Here is a 16,807-nt window from a genome sequence, read left to right on the forward strand (position 1 = left end):
ATTGGTAAGGGGATCAAAGGTTACGGGGAGAAGGCGGGTGAATGGGGGTGAGAAACTGATCAGCCATGATTGAATGGCGGAGCAGACTCGATGGGCTGAATGGCCTAATTTCTGCTCCTATGTCTTATGGTCTTTTATCATCAATTATAGAGAACATTATGAAGCTGTTGCTAAAGCTTTTTGTTTACAAATTTTGCTAAAACACATCGTCATCATTTATCTGTGGTAGTGTTGTGACAAACGTATCACTTATTTCCCAATACTGAAAAGATTCATCAAACATTTTTCCCTAATAGAACTGCACCGTTTTAACAAAATCCACCAAGACTCATTGATTTCCTGCAAGTCTCTCAAGATTTTATTTGAATCCAGGAAACATTTGTCCAGATTTATTGAAAAGTTCATGCACCGCTTGCTAAGAAGGTTATTAGAGCCAACCAACAAATGCAATAAAAACAAGATAGAAAACAATAACTGCTCACAATGCCTAAGGTACATATATTTTATTGATTATATAGATTTGTTCAACTTTAACTATTATTAATTTGGTTCAGAATTGATTACAATCAAAATGAAAATTTGATTAATTTTAATTGCCTAATGGATAAATCAACAATTTATGGAGCTAAAGATCAGGGGTTGAAGATCCATCTGGGGTAAAGCTGATTTTAAAAATCAAGAGTAAAGAGAATGGGCTGGGGAATCTATCATGAGTACAGTCAAGGGAAGCTGAGTGGCTGATTATGCTAACATTTCTATAGTGCTCTTGCTGGAAACTTCTTCACAAGATCACCACAGCCCAAAGGTTTAGCTATAACATATTCAACCAAACACTTAGCCAAGGCACAAAGGTGAGGAGAATTAATGCCAGAGGAGTCACCAAGTTAGAACAATCTGCTTTTTCTTTTCCAATGACTCAATAATTCATCTTTATTCATGTTTTTTCAAGCCAGAAATGCTTGAAAGTCAAAGTACTCACTATATTCTTAAAATTGGTCAATACCATCTCCATTAAAGAGAATGCTTCATTAATCTTAACATGTTTTAAATGGCTGATCAATGTTAATTCACTGTACACCTTGATGCATGCTGCTTCCACAAAGACTGGCTGCTTGTAGAAGAGGAATTTTAGCTTGTCAGCAGTAAAATAGTTTATTGCACAAATGATTGTCTGAACCAATGCTTCTTCACATTCTAGTTTCACTGAACATTCAAATTAAGAGCTTGGATCTGGAAATGTGATCTGCATGAGTTTCTTAATGTTACATATTGCTCTTACAATTTCCATTTGGCATTTCGAAAAAGTATAAGATAGTAATTTCAGATCCAGTCATTCAGAGATTTCCCAATTAATGAAATAAGGAGAAATTACTTCATTCAAATGGTTGTGAACCTCTGGAATTTGCTCCCACAGAGGGTTGTAGATGCTTCATCACTGAATACATTTTAAGGCTGGGATAGATGAATTTTTGGTCTCTAAGGTAATTAAGGGATAAGGGGAGCAGGCAGGAAAATGGAGTTGATGCCCAAGATCAGTTTGATAAGCCATATGGTCGACTCCTGCTCCTATTTCTTGTGTTCTTATGACACTCAACTGCTGAACATAGGGTATCAAAAGGGTGCTATGGCTCTGTCTAACCCCTACCCTGCCTCCCACCCACCTACCCTCCGAAAAACACAGCAGATTCCTCAGTTAAGCCAACGTCATTCATTGACAAACACAAGGTTCCATTGTGGCAAGCACACAAAACAAAAGCCAACTGCGGGATCACCGTGGTACAGAAATGTTAACCCCTTGCATTCTTCTCTAATATTTGACCTATTGACATTACATCAGACTAGAGATCAATCTCATTTCAAATAATGACATTTCTCTTTTAGTTTTCGATTCAAATTTTAGTAAGGCAAAAGTTGGCAAATTTAAACTAGTTCTATTAATTGTCATGGGGAAGTGATTCCAGCTTCATGTGTTGTTTTCTTGTGTGTTTAGAGATAAAACATTTAATGCTGTTTGAAAGCATTACAAATTAATCACAAAATTAAACTAGTTTCTGTTAACTGCTACTTATTCAGGGACTTATTCAGTCTTTCCATGGGAGCACATGATTGTAATTTTATAAAAATGCACCATGCTTTCTTGAAACATTACAAATCAATTTCAAACTGGTCTCAGCTAACTACTTCCTAAAAGAAATGTCTGTTTTCTTTGTATATGTTACGAGGACAGGATCTGCCTTCAAAAAAAAAGCAACTGCCTTCAGAAAATATAGTCAGCCATTCATAGTATTAATGACTTGAAGGCAGACCCTGATCAGGACCAATTTAATTCTTCAGATAATGTTAAGATGTTTTCCACAGCAAGGCAGAAACAATAGCTATCTGTGGTGGTTATCCCATCAATGATCATTCTGCTCCAACAGCTGATAGTTTATCAAAATTCATACTTGTGACTGGAAAGGTCTATTCTGGCATTAAAATCTTGCAAAAGCTGCTGCTTTTCTCGAGTTCATATAGACCAAAATCATTTCTCACCCATTCCAGCAAAACAGGATTCCATAATTGCAAGGGCGTGAGATTAAATAAAAAACATTAAACGACTCTTAATAAATACTATTGATTTTTAAATAATTTGTTAAGCTGGACTCAAAACAACATTAGGTACCAATGAAATTTATGTACTGTATTGGCAAGCTTAATACAATTTACCTTGCCTCTGTGCATACCTCTTTCTTATAAAAAAAAATTAGCCTGAAATGTTAACCATGGCAGCATGATGTTTTTCCATCATATGGAAAGTTCCGAATAAGTTGGGCAATCCATACTTCATCCAGTATAACTTAGAGGATAAGCTGTAGATTGTTTGCTTTAAATCCCATTAGAAACGTGCATACGGTTACGTTTTGGTTCATAAAGGCCTGTTTATGTAAAAGACCTTTTGCTGAGAATGTGAAGGTGCATTGGAAAGGGTCATTGAAGTTGAGATGTCCTAAGTTTGTGAAAGGCACTGATAAGTGTAAATCTCTTTCTTCAGTTGCATTCTCAGTCTTTCCAAGTACTCTAGAAAAAATGTTCATTCAATCCTCACCTGTTAAATCACTGCTACAAAAAAGTTAAGATGTCCTTCGCTCCAAGAAACTGGATTTTTCACTTTCTATTGCTTCCTTCTTTGCATCCAGAAACATATTTGCAAACCTATCCCAAATCTAAAGGATCCACATCTCAAATATTAAATTGTCTTTAATATTTTTAAATGTTGAAAGACCTGTATATTTCCAGTATTTTCTCTTTTTGTTGCAAATGTCCAATATTTGCAGTGTGATTTATTTCATCGTCCCATAGCTGTCAGCTGCAATCATTGACAGAGGAACACATACTGGCAATTCCTACAATAAATATTACCACATACACTACATTGACTAACAGGCGGTGGATTCCCTATTTCTATAGCAAAACCTGAAATTTAGGCAGACGAATTAGTGAAAATCGTTGAGGTTAAGGCAGCATTCTGCAATGAGGTCTAGCATGAGGTCCTGTATAGACCTGGAAACACCAGCGTCCTCAGTCTCTGGACATAACACTTCTAAGAGTGATATTGGAAGCTTTGACAAAACTGATGGGGGAATTTTCAGTCACTTTCCGTTCAGGCTCATTTCTGGATAAAATTTGAACATCTCGACCCTTAGAGATGTCAATAATTATGAACACGTATCACCTGAAAAGTAAAGTAAGTAAGCAATTTTTTTTCTTTTGGCAATCAAATTCTACACAAAAAGCAACCACTACAACAGCTTCCGAGGGAGAAATTCAAATTAAACCTTCTGCCCATCTTCTTCCTGCAGCTTCCAGCAAACTCCAGCTACTCACCAACCCTGGGAGCCCCAAACACGTCCGACTAGGCACTCTACAGCCTTCCCGTCTGAATATTGAGTTCAACAATTTTAGAACATGAACTCTCTTCTCCACTCTCCCCACCCCCCACCTTTCTGATCCCCCCTTTTTTTTCTAATAATTTGTATAGATTTTTCTTTTCCCACCTATTTCCATTATTTTTTAATGTATTTCCATCCATTGTTTTATCTCTACCTTTTAGCCTATTTCGATCCCTTCTCTTCACCCCACCAGGGCTATCTGTACCTTTATTATCGCATTCCTTGGATAATATCACCACCGTCAACACCTCTTTGTCCTGTTGTCTGTGACATCTTTTGATTATCTCCACCTATCACTGGCCCTCTATCCAGCTCTACCTGTCCCACACCCCCACCCCCTTAAACCAGCTTATATTTCACCTCTTTTCTATTTTTCCTTAGTTCTGTTGAAGAGTCATATGGACTCGAAACGTTAACTGTGTTCCTCTCCGCAGATGCTGCCAGACCTGCTGAGTTTTTCCAGGTATTTTTATTTTTGTTTTGGATTTCCAGCATCCGCAGTTTTTTGCTTAAAGGGAAAGGTCGACTCTTTTATAGGGCCTGGGCCAAACTTTGCAATTATTTATCGGTACGGAAAAAAAAATAATAATCCTGGATAGAAGAACGTTGTGGGAGGGGGGAAGGAGGTAAGAAAATGGGGTCGATGAGGGGGAGAGAGAGTCAGAAAAACCGTTGGAGCTGAGGAGTTGGCGGGAGAAACAAAAACGAAATGTAATCACAAAAAAAATACTCTCGACTCCGGAACTGTGAAATAAAAACGGAAAATGCTGGAAATACTCAACAGTTCGGACAGGAATCCGTACAGGGAGAAACTGTGACCTTCCGTCTGAATTCAAACAAATTCATCTTCTCACCAATTATTTGCTGGTTGTGGCCGGACCGTTTATCGGGGGGACCGAGGGGACGGGACGGACGGACCCTTTATCGGGGGGGACCGGATCTGGGCGGGAAGAGGCCGGACCGTTTTACCGGGGGAACCGGATCTGGTGGGGGGGGGGGGGAAGAGGCCGGACAGTTTATCGAGGGGGACCGGATCTGTGGTGGGGGGGGAAAGAGGCCGGACTGTTTATCACGGGGACCGATCGAGGTGAGTGAAGCGGGTTTTGGGGGTCGGGAGCTCGGCTGTTTTCTGAGGCCGCAGCGGCTCCCTCCGCTCAAACCCAAACAGGAGCCGAGTGTCGCTGTCCTGAGAGCCAAAGGCGATCATTTTGATGTATAAATAATGACCCTGTTCCCTCCAGCCGGATTCACTCACTCAGTTTCACCCTAGCGACGTGAGGTCGCGCATTTGGAGCACAAAATGGCAGGTGGAGGGGAGGAGATTGGTGGAAAAAAAATACAAAGACTTGCATTTACATAGCGGCCAGAGAGCTTCACAGCCAGCGAAGCATTTTTTGAAGTGTAGTCACTGTTTCAATTTATGCACAGGAAGCTCCCACAGACAGCAACTGCGATAATGACCAGATTTATATTAAGAAAGGGCTTGAAGGATTTGGCTCATCAAAAGGCTCATGCAAACTGAAGAAGATCAAACAGTACCGAGTCTGCGATACTATGTAAAAGATGGGCATGTTGGACTTTGGGGGGGGAGGGGTCAGCAACAAATGCTGGCCATGCCAGTGACGCCCACACCCCATAGAAGAATAAAACAACAAAAATCTGAGGTTAAGGAAATGAGCTTAGATGAAACTTGAATAAATATGGTTCTAATCCTGATGATATGAATGAGGTGCTCAAAGTGAAAATAATTAATAGGGAATAACTCCCTTGACATGGGAATTTAGGAAAAGGTGACATAATCTTGGAATTCAAGTTAGGTGAATTGTGAACACACTGCAAAGGCTATAGATACAAAATAAATTGAAGTTTTTTTTAAGGGAAGTAGATAACTGGGAATCAAGAATATTATGGGTCTTGTGTCTAAATGGAGAGGTGTCATTGCTCGCAAAATAGTGGTGCAGGCACAATGTGCTGAATGACCTAGTCTTCCTCTGACAAATCTTCTATTTGCCATGCAATGCCACTAGAATTAGCTGTCAACACATCCTAACCATCCCATTGAGCTAACTGAAAAAGAAACGTGCTGGTGTACATACTGAGGGAAATGAATTATAGCTACAACAACAGTTTTTTGTTAAATAAATGTAAAAATAAATTGCATATATATAGCACCTTTCACAACCTCAGGATGTTGCAATGTGCTTTCTAGCCAGTAAGTACTTTTGAAGTATAGTCACTGTTATTTGTGCACAGCAAGCTCCCACAGGCAGCAACGTGATAATAACTAAATAATCTGTTTTTTGTGATGTTGTTTGAGGAATAAGTGTTGAGTGGGATGCTGGGGGCACTCCCCTGCTACTATTCGAAATAGTGCCAGGGGATCTTTTACACCCACCTGATAGGGCAGGTGGGATTGGTTTAACATTTCGTCTGGATGACAGCAGTTCCCACAGTGCAACTGAACTAGATTTTCAGTCCAGGTTTTTATGCTGAGGACCCGGAGTGGGACTCAAACCCACAACCTTATAACCCACAAGCAAGAGTGCTACCAACTATGTCACGACTGGCAAAAAAAATCAGATTGGACAAATTTATTTCCTTTTGAATATTTTTCAGTCAAAGAGTTAGCATTTTTCAGCACCAAAAATTAGTTATGGGAGGGAGAGTAATAGATGCAGATGCACGTTCTCTATGTTTACTAAATTCCACATTTTCTGGACTGTGTGTAAAGTCTGCAGTGCCAACAGAGAGGATCAATGGACAGTGAAGTACAAAGAGATGGCAGAATTCTGGACCTTATAGATGATGCATGGCGTGAGGACAAACTGCCATATGAAGATGTGGAAATACCTCTAGTATGTACAACATTCATATAAGTAAATACTTGCATTTTTATAGAACCTTAAAATGTGATTAAATGCCAGAAGGTGCATCATAATTACTTTTGGAGTGCAGCAACTTTTAACATAAGGCATACAGATGTGGCAAAATGAAAACAAGGTGTAGGACTGCCTCCTACTCTGGTGATTCAAATAGACCTACCTGGTTTTTGCACTGATTCCAGAAACATTTTTATATGGTTGCAATTAGAGCACTGTAAGTACACTGTACAGGATGATGGCCCAGCATATTGAATGTTAGAATTTTTTTCTCTAGCTATAGTTCCAAAATTCTACGAGAAACAAACCACTAAAATAACTTTGGAAAATAATATGTATTGTAGAACTGAGCTGTGTACACTAGGACATTTCATGGCTGGAGCAATGTTATGACTCAACATCAATAGCCTAAAGAAAACGAAGCCATAGTTCCTACTTCAGTTGCTATCTATTGATTGTTCTTGGTGTAGGTTTATATAGACCAGGGTGAATTTTATGTAAGCTTCAACTGTGATACCTTCAATTATAAATAGCCTATAACCATTTACTATGGAGATGCCCTGCTGAGGTACCAGAGGACTGTCGAATGTGGAACAGTACTTCACTGGAAGCCAGCATCTTCAGGAGAATGACACGAGGGAGGAATGTGAGGGGGCTGGGGTTGGGGAAGAGAGTTAAAGAACTAAGGAGAGCAAGTGTGGCTAAAGCATTTTTTCAATGGATCTGTAATATCACCCTCAATGACCAGCCGACATGGCAATATTTCATTTGGCTACTGGTATATCTTGAAGTATATTCAGACTACCTCTAAATGAACATACCTTGTACATGTTAGCATAATGTTTTGATACATACATATATTAATGTAAGAATATTCTATTTTTGAGAAGTGTTGAACTGTGACCTAGTTTACATTTTAAGATTAAGACACATTTAATTTTACAAACACCCATCTTAGTACCTGTTTGAGGTCTGGAGAAAGAGTTACAAAAATTTGTAAAAAGGAACATTTTTAAATAATTCATCATATGTCCAGTTCCTCTTCTGACCTAAATATTTGTAGAATTTTTATTTTTCAGAGATGCGGTATCATAATGCTGACCTATTTGCTTCTGTATTTCATGATGTTCATAATGTCAATAAAACAGTAGGCAGGACATTTTTTTTTGGAAAGGGGTCAAATAGGACTTCAGATCGTTAACATCCAACCTGCTGTAGATTTAAAGATGTGTTCAAGTCAATATTGCAGTTATAGATATGCAGATATCAGACTGTAGAAAAACCAGTAACTACATCTGACTTATATATCCAAGAGGCAGGAAGAGAAACTGCTGCATTAATTCATTGGTGCGCTGCTGTATATCTGTGCTACTTTTTTTAAATGTGTGTCATTAGGTTCATTTATGTAAGGTTCATTGGGAAATGTGAGTGGGTCGTTAAACTGTCAGTAAACATACGGACTAAACATCTAAGGGGTGTGTAGTGCTTTCAGGAACTTTATTCAGCTCTTCATGGTGTTAATATCCCTTTCTGTTGCAAGTAAATGTTGTTAGGTAGAAGTTGGTAATTAAAGCTTCACATGATACACCATTAGAAATATAAGCAAGCTTTACTTGTTAGCTTCTCTTAGGTGATTAAGTACATTGAGGGGCACATTATTGTGGATGTCCTGTTGGAACATCTTAATAATCCCATTCGTTTTAATAATTCCATTCTTTATTTGCCTTTCGCAGAGTGAACTTCCAGAACCTGAACAGGATAATGGAGGAACGACTGAATCTATTAATGAACAAGATATGAAATGGACTGACCTGGCCTTACAAAACCTGCATGAAAACACACCTTCTGCAGGAAGCTAACTTCTGAGATCATCATTACCAAAATAGCAGCAAGGCTTATTTCTGTATTGGTGTATAAGCAAGGTGCACTACCAGTCCCAGAATTTACTTTCAAATGAAGACATATTGTAAGCCATTTGTCCACATCATTGCAGATGTGGCACTTCAGAAGTAAAACCTGACAAACTCAGTGGAAGTGCTGATGATCAAGTATATACAAAATGAGCGTGTACATATTTAGGTGGCAAATTTTAGTCCTATTGATTTTACCATTAAAAGAAAGAGTTTGCTTTCATTGGATAAAACCATTGGAAAAGAATCTACAAGAAGGAATGATGTGCTGTGAAATTAATTCCCAGAAGTAACTGAATCTTGCTCCATCGTTACAACAGGATTTTGTGTGTTATAAAATCCTGCCACTCAACTCATTTCATGTGTTGTTTATATATTTAAAGTCATAAATAAAAGTATTAACACTCCCCCACTGGCTTGCAAACATTAGCCTAAACTTTATAATTCTTTGCAATCTTATCACAGGAACGCATATGGCTTTAACACTTTGTATCAGTAAAATGAGTCTGGTTCTGAATTGTGTGGTGAAAATACCCTACTTGAGCCCAGTGAGGCCAAATCAATGCAATGCACTCAAGAGTATTTTAAGTGATAGCAGTTTTGTAAAATAATACATGAGTATTAAGATTCCTAGTTTTACAAATTTTTTCAGTTGTAGTTTAGGTTGCATGTGGCTGCAATTGTAAGAAGTGAATGTGTTACAGGTTTGATTCTGTCTGTTGCTTAAAGTACAATAAAAATTAGGAATTAGTTGATTTCAGATTAATTGGTAAATATGGAATAATTTGTTATCCAATTTATGACAAAATATTAAGTGCATTGTAAACATGAAATAATTCATGAATTGTGGTAGCTATCATGCAAAGGTACTTTGTAGTTTCCTAGTGGTTGTTTATAATGGAGATGGTGCTGGGGGGAGGCGAGTGAGAGTAAAACAGGACTGGAATTTGTTGGAATGACATATGCTGTTAATGAAATATTTTCATGCTCTGTTTATATTGTATTATATTTACACCACAATTTTCTGGATTGTTGATTCATCTTCAATATAGCAAGTCCATTCTTTGCATGGCACAGACAATGGCTTACTCACACCCCCAGACAAACCACATGGTATTAGAAAAGCTTGAGAACAGACATCATAACTCAGATTGATGTGTGGCTCTGGGGAGGTAAGTGAGCTGCAACTTCTGAAAAATCACATGAATTCAACTTTAAAATGTTAACTGTGGCTTTACTCTAAGAGGCTGTATAAAGTAATCTTCGCTGTCTTGAACATCCTCTTTTCCACAGAAATGTCACAGGATGATTTCAAGCAACGGTCTCAAATGTGGGGGCATGGACCTTCATACCCTATTGGAGGATGTGGAGTGTCACCAAGAACATAAGCATTGGATCAATTTGCTTTTTTCCATATTGTGTACTGATTGTAAAGCTGACTATGTAATCTGAGGGGTGAGCATTCTACATCAATGTAACCTTTTATTCTAGCTTCTCATTCAGACATGAGGGCACCAAGGCAGGGATTGAGCAGTAGCAAGAGGGGAATGGGGGGGAAACTAGAAGGAGGCTGAGCACCCCAGAGGAATGAAAGACATTCCTAACCCCAACTCCAATGAGGGAGCTGAGGTGGAGGAGATGTTTGATTGTAGCTCTGCCTCAGCAGCTCCTGCTGTACCCAGACATAGCCTACTCCCCTGATACTGACAGCTGTGAAGCTCCAGCCACTACTGAGGAAACTGAGATGGGAGATATAGCCCAAGCTTTGAGATGGATCTATTGGGGACCATTGGAAAGGAGAGTATATGTGACTGTGTCCATCAACTGCTGGATGACTTTTCTCTGGTGGACCATATTCAGCTAGTTGGAAGCTGGACAACTTCTGCCTGGAAGTAGTGTGGAGCATTCCCTTGATTTCTGAAGAACCTCCAGCTGAAACCCATTTACTAACCACTTTCTTTGAACAAACTCCTCTTTTTGAAGGTGCCCCTTTGCATGCAGAGTCTACCTACTTCTGCTTCCCCCATTGGTCCCAACGGCACACTTCAGACTGCATAATCTGTTATAAATAGACAATCCTACATCCTTTTTTATTTAACTGCCTCAAATAGTTAACTGCTGTTGGTCGTCTTTTCCTCAGCCACATTCATTATTGCAGCTGCTGTGTTCAACAGAGCTGAAGGTGAACGAGTGGGCACCTTGTCAAATATGTCTGCTGGTTTTGAAATTGTTCAGGTTTTAATAATTGTTTCTTATTAATAGGAGTTTACTGGGTTTTTGGTTGCATCTTCATCTGCCTTTAGCTTAACTTTTTGCATTGCTGAACTGAATAAAAGTTCAATTATTTTTAAAATATTGCCTGTCCTTTTTTGTATTCACATTACTGTGGGGAACATGTCATTTTGAAACTGTTCTAGACTTCCTATATTTCTACAATTTTCTACATTACAACAGTGATTAGATTTTAAGATACTTAATTGGCTGTATAGCATTTTAAGACCTCCTGAGGTTGTGGAAGGCAGTAACTGCAAATCTTTCTTCCTAGCTACCTCCAACCCTCTGATGGAACTTCGCTGGATGTGCAAACACCTCTCTGGACTGCAGCAACTCTGCCATCCACCAGGAGGCAACCACTTATGGGCTCAGGGACATGCAGCTTGAGGTCCTTCAGTTACTTGAACATTTCATCTGCCAGTCAAGGCTGAGCCCTTCCTGCAGGTTGAAATTGTGCGTTGCACATCGTTCCACCACAATCTTTGCCACTTTATCAAGGGGATTACTGCAGGATGCCCTAACACCAGCGTTGTGCTTTAAGCACTCTGATGGTCCTTTCCTAGGTCTTTGTGTGTGCACAGTTGTACCCTATCTGTGTTGCAACCTTGTTAATGTGGAATGGCGTCATCAGCCATGGTTTCAATGGGTGAGCTTTGTCTCCAAGAATCTATATGCCTCCTTATCTCTCTCTGCTGAGGTAAGTCAAGGATTTTAGAGTGGTGATGGACATCAGCGGCTTGAACACTTGCCCAATGCTCTTGGTTAACATTGCAGGATGGGCATCAGATAATTGACGTGTATTAGTGTCAGGTCAGGAGATAATTAGCTCAACTGTGATATCAGACTCAACATTCATGGCCTAGACCCATAGTTGAGTTATATCCCCTTGGGCAATATACTGGAGGATGACCAATGTAAGCCATGAATCAGGATTTACAAGAGGTGATAAAAATTGGGGGAATTCTGTAATGTGTAAATGGTTCCATAATATTCAGATTATTCAAGAATGTAAAGATACAAATTGCAATTTTGCAATTGCAATCATATAAAATAAATAGTTTCCCCCTGTATCTTCACGGTAAATCAAACTTTCAATTAAGACATTTTGGCGAAAATCTTCCAACCAGAACTTATATTGATTGACTAGTTATGAAACACACCGAGATTCATGTATTCAGTCGTTATCCTTGGGTCACCTTCAGGATTACCCCAAAATATGTTGTTGGCAAACTGCTCAGGGAATCTGAAATAAAAACAGCAAGTCCTGGAAAAACTCATCTGGCCCAGTAGCATCTGTGGAGAAAGATACAGAGTTAACGTTTTGAGTCCAGTAACGCCTCTCCTTTGGAACCGCTCAGGGAATCTGCTGTGGTCTGGACAAGAAAGGAAAGAGTGTGGCATCATAATTAATCTGGGTCTTAGATTACATCACAATCACTGCAGCTAATGCCCAATCATTGTCATGTGACATTATTACAGCATTTAATTTTAAACAGCCAACTGACGTGCTGACATCATACATGTATCCATAGTAACACTAATATTCTAGGATGTGCTAATCCAAATTGCAAAGTAAATTGTGAATAGTCAGTTGTCATCAAAGTTGATAGACATGTTAAAAATCCCAAAACATTGTTTATTACCCTGACTCTATCTCCATGGTTGATACTCTGTTGCAGTATTTTTCTCCTCTTACAGTATATTAAGAGGTATGTAATAATAGGGCAAAGGTCAAAACAGCCCCATGGGCGAGGTAAGCAGAAGAGAAAATCTTAAGTACTTGGAAGACATTATTTAAAAACCAGTTTCTCATCAAAAGATAAGTTATTTTAAAAAGGATATCAATTGAAGAAGTTAAATCAAATACTTGAAAAATTGTATTTACTTATCTGATTTGCAATATATTAAATGTTGATCTCTAGAATTTAAAAAAATAAGAGCTTTATGTAATTTTTAAAATAGATGTGACTTGAACCATCAAACTGCTTCTAATAAACAGACTGTTTTTGCCCTTCTATTTATGGTAAACACAGTTTTCTGAATCTGCTGATGGATAATGGGTACTTTGTGTTGTATAGGAAACCATTCTGACCAGAAATGCCCCAGATTCAGTCGTCAGGCACTGCTGAGCTAGGTCCTTGGCTAGTTTACTGCAGAAGGAATAGTGATGGACATCATCCCTTGGAAAGGTTGTAGCCATAATCAAAAGGGGGGGAAAGCCTGTTGATATGTATTGATCATCCTGTAGTGGTATTGACTCTCAGCAAAGACAATGAATGAAAACCTTGTAGAATAAGGGAAACATTTAGAGATTAGTAGAGTCACATTTGCCATAGTGGTATAAGTCGAAACAACATTATAAGCTTAACAGAACACTGATGGGTGAAGCCATATTTAAAATATTTTCTCTAACATTGGAAATTTTACCTTCAAAACTATATGTGTTTCTTGGAAATGTTCAGAGAACAACAAAGGCGAAACAAGGAAATATTTACATGATACCATTCACACCCAAAGTGCTTTACAATCAATTAAGTTACTTTAGAAGTACAATCATTGTTATGTAGGCAGACATTTTCAAACAGCAAGGTCCTTAAGTTTAAACAGCAACTGAATTAATGACCAGGTAACCTGTTCTTTGGTGATATTGGCTGAGGGAAGTGATGCCTGGAAGATCAAGATCACTGCAATTTCTTCAAATTGTGCCATGGCATCTTTTATGAGTACCCTTCTGTTTAACATCTCATCCAATGATTCTGGGCTTGGTTGCAAAGTCTTGAGATCCTTACAATAATGAGCTTGCTTTTAGTAAAGAAAATAAGATTGAGGCGGGACATTGTCCAAGTTATGTGCTGAAAGGCATATAAATTTTAGCAAACTATTTTTGGATCAGAGGTCCCAGGGCTAAACCACAACTAGAAGCCACAGGCTTACATTAAGATTTAAACAAGACTGGCTACATTTCCATCCATTCACAGTCAATAGGTGAAATATTGAGCCCTGGAAAACTCCTCCCACAGTTTAGTGGATGAGGTTTCAGAGATTGGGAGAGGCGTAGGGGCTGGAGGAGGTTGCAGAGATAGGGAGGGGTGTAAGGGCTGGAGGAATTACAGAGGTAGTGAGGGGTGCAGGGGCTGGAGGAGGTTGCAAAGATAGGGAGGAACAAGGCCATGGAGAGATTCGAAGATAGTGATGAAAATATTAAATTAAAGGGCAGGGGAGTGGGACTAGCTGAGTTGCTTTTGCAACAACCCAGCACGGACATGATGGGATGAATGGCCTCCTTCTGTGCTCTAACCAACATATGGAACAAACCGTGTAAGAAAATCTAATTTGTTTTGTTTTGTACATAATGTATATTGTACTGTATTGCCAAGTAATCATTTATTGAAGTAAATTTAATTTTTGACACGTCCTAAGTAGCTCACTAGCAATTTGTAATTGGAGACATGCTCACCTATATTTGTGGATTTTCTAAGATAAGGGAAAAATGTAAACCATACAAGTTGCTATCATGTAGGCTTTTTCCTGATGGAATGAGTATACTAATTATGTGTACACTAATTCCCAGCAGCATAAATTTATACAGATGAAAGCACATTGGAACACGCGCAGGGGGGAATAATAGACTCCATGACGATTTAAAACAAGGAACAGGTGGGTACGAGAATTCTAAGCTTGGGGTTTGGGTGTTGCTTGCTGGAGATCAACAAGTGTAGCCTGCGCTTTACCATTCCTTTCAGCTTGCGCTCAGGAAGAGGTTAGGCAGGGTCGTCATCTTGATCCCTGATTAACACATAGGGTGAGATTTTGTCAAGTGGTGGATCCATCATCAGGGTGGTTCTCAGGTGGCAGAGTTACAGGAGACAGGACTTCCTGGCTATAATGCCAGGAGATGACAATTCAGTGCCATTGAGGTGCCCTCAGAAGCAAGCAGGGCCAGGAGAATGGAGAGGAAACCCCTCCAGCGACAGCATTGGGGCCAAGGAGCAACCCTTATGCTATCCCTCCCACCCCCACCCCATCCCCCACAACCCCCCTACCCCCTTCCCCCCCTCCCCACCAGAGAAGCTGCCATCATATTTAAAGCTGAGATAGCAAATTTTTGGTCTCAAGCAGCTTGTGAGGTGGGTGAGCCAATAGCAAAATTCCAATGGCCTTGAAAAATTGCTCTTAAGTGGTCCATTAGTTATTCAAATTGGTGCCGTCCTTTGTTCAGCAGCAGCTGAACCACTGCTGGGGAACCCTCCGCAGCAGTGACACCGCGTGGGAAGCTGTCCCAGCATTTTACCATTTCTCCATCACACCACGACCCCCCGCCCCCACCCCACCGCCATTCCCAATATCTAGGGGCCAGTAAAATTCCGCCTATGGCAACTCCTTTGCTCCACACCAACAACATCCCAACTGGCTTAACGTTTCACCATGTACCTTGCCCAAGTCATTATTCCTAATCTCACCTCTGCATCCCCTGCTATTTCTACAGTTCCTTCAAAATTCGTACATTTTAAATTAGCTCCAGTTTCCACTTAAACTCACTCTCCTTCCTCACAGCTGAGTTCATTGCCTTCCGCAAAGTCACCTTATAAATACACAACCATCCCCTTAGCATTGTCATTACAAATGGCCTCAAAACCGTCAAGGTCTTTATTGTTGATAAAGTTCTGATCCTTTACTCTTCTCCTTTCTCAACTGGCTCCTTGAGCTTTTCCTGTCTCCACCTCCTCTTTGTCATTTTCATGGTGATCTATAGACATGGGGTATATTTTGTCATGCATTATGCACCAAGTTCCTTGTTTCCACTTCTAACAACCTGCAGCATTAGCCACTCATCCCAACTGTTTAAGTAATACTATGACTTGGGTAAACCAAAATTTCCTCCAGCTTAATTTTAGCAATAATGTAGACTTTGGCTTTGTCTCCCACAAATACCAGCGCATCTTTCAACCTCAACTCGATCTCACACCCTACTGTAGCTGCCATCCGAGAATTAGCTTAGAGATGCAGAACCTTAGCAAAACTATTAATAGGGTTAATTAAAAAACACAGAAATTGCTAGAAATATTGTTTTCTGTTTCTGTTTATATTTCCAGCATTTCCTGTTTTTACTCATATTTCCAGCGCCCAAGGAAATTTATCTTTGAATATAACATAAGACGGAGGAGCAGGAATAGCCCTCCGCTCAAGCCTGCTCCGCCTTTCAATATTATCATGGCTCATCTTCTGCCTTAACTCCACTTTCCCACCCCACTCACCATACCTCCCAATTCTCTGGGAGACCAAAAATCTGCTATCTCCGCCTTAAATATGCTCAATGATGAAGCAGTCAAAGATTCACAGCCCTTTGAGAGACAAAGTTTCTCTTCGTCTCAGTCCTAAATGATCGACCCCTTGTCCTGAGACTGTGCCCCTGTGTTCTAGATTCCTCAGCCAGGGGAAAACAACCTCTCAGTTTCTACCCTGGAAAGCCCTGTCAGAATTTCTGTATTTCTAAGGTGAGATAACTGATGGACTTAAATGTCAGACCGTTATGAAAAAATAAACAAATGGAGTGAATAAGAAAAATGATTGATTGACCTACAAGAAACAGTAGTGGAAGCAGAATCAAAAATACCTTTTAAAAGGGATGTAGGTTAACATTTGAAAAATGAAAATAGTGAATGGACAAAGGAAGGAGTAATACGATTAAGTCACAGCACTTTCAGAGAACTGGTATGGTCATGATCAGCCACATGGCCCCTTGTGCTGTAAAATTATTTGATTCAACATTGCTTCACTCTGAGCTTAGCTTCCTTCCCCTCATCAAATCTGGCAT

General features: G+C 39.6%; 2 protein-coding genes across 6 annotated transcripts in view; one reads left to right on the top strand and one right to left on the bottom strand.

The window, feature by feature from the left end:
• Positions 1-4,828, bottom strand: part of thyn1 (thymocyte nuclear protein 1) — a 37,046-nt gene extending 32,218 nt beyond the window's left edge. The window contains exon 1 of one of the 4 annotated variants that reach the window (XM_078531997.1): positions 4,749-4,828. The gene's annotated coding sequence lies outside the window, so the exon portion shown is untranslated. Of the gene's footprint in view, positions 1-3,085; positions 3,425-4,289; positions 4,312-4,748 lie in introns of those variants that run through there. The other 3 variants (XM_078532005.1, XM_078532023.1, XM_078532013.1) reach the window with 3 other exon arrangements.
• A 96-nt stretch (positions 4,829-4,924) lies between these two features.
• anapc13 (anaphase promoting complex subunit 13) lies at positions 4,925-11,061 on the top strand. Of its 2 annotated transcripts, XR_013573684.1 has the most exons (4): positions 4,925-5,016; positions 6,661-6,784; positions 8,542-8,730; positions 10,012-11,061. XR_013573684.1 is itself a non-coding variant. In XM_078532038.1 (3 exons), exons 2-3 carry the CDS (start codon positions 6,686-6,688, stop codon positions 8,665-8,667), a joined length of 225 nt encoding a protein of 74 aa, XP_078388164.1. In that variant the 5' UTR covers positions 4,925-5,016; positions 6,661-6,685; the 3' UTR covers positions 8,668-9,125. The 2 variants fall into 2 exon arrangements, 1 of the variants encoding a protein (XP_078388164.1); XM_078532038.1 differs by lacking the exon at positions 10,012-11,061 and having other exon boundaries at positions 8,542-9,125.
• Positions 11,062-16,807: the final 5,746 nt, after the last annotated feature.

This window comes from Cetorhinus maximus, chromosome 2 (genome assembly GCF_964194155.1).
Source record: "Cetorhinus maximus chromosome 2, sCetMax3.hap1.1, whole genome shotgun sequence".
Taxonomy (NCBI): domain Eukaryota; kingdom Metazoa; phylum Chordata; class Chondrichthyes; order Lamniformes; family Cetorhinidae; genus Cetorhinus; species Cetorhinus maximus.

Coding starts and splice junctions, on each gene's coding strand:
- anapc13 (XM_078532038.1), top strand. CDS start 6,686: ATGGACAGTGAAGTACAAAGAGATGGCAGAATTCTGGACCTTATAGAT. Junction 6,785..8,541: donor AAGATGTGGAAATACCTCTA/GTATGTACAACA, acceptor TGCCTTTCGCAG/AGTGAACTTCCAGAACCTGA.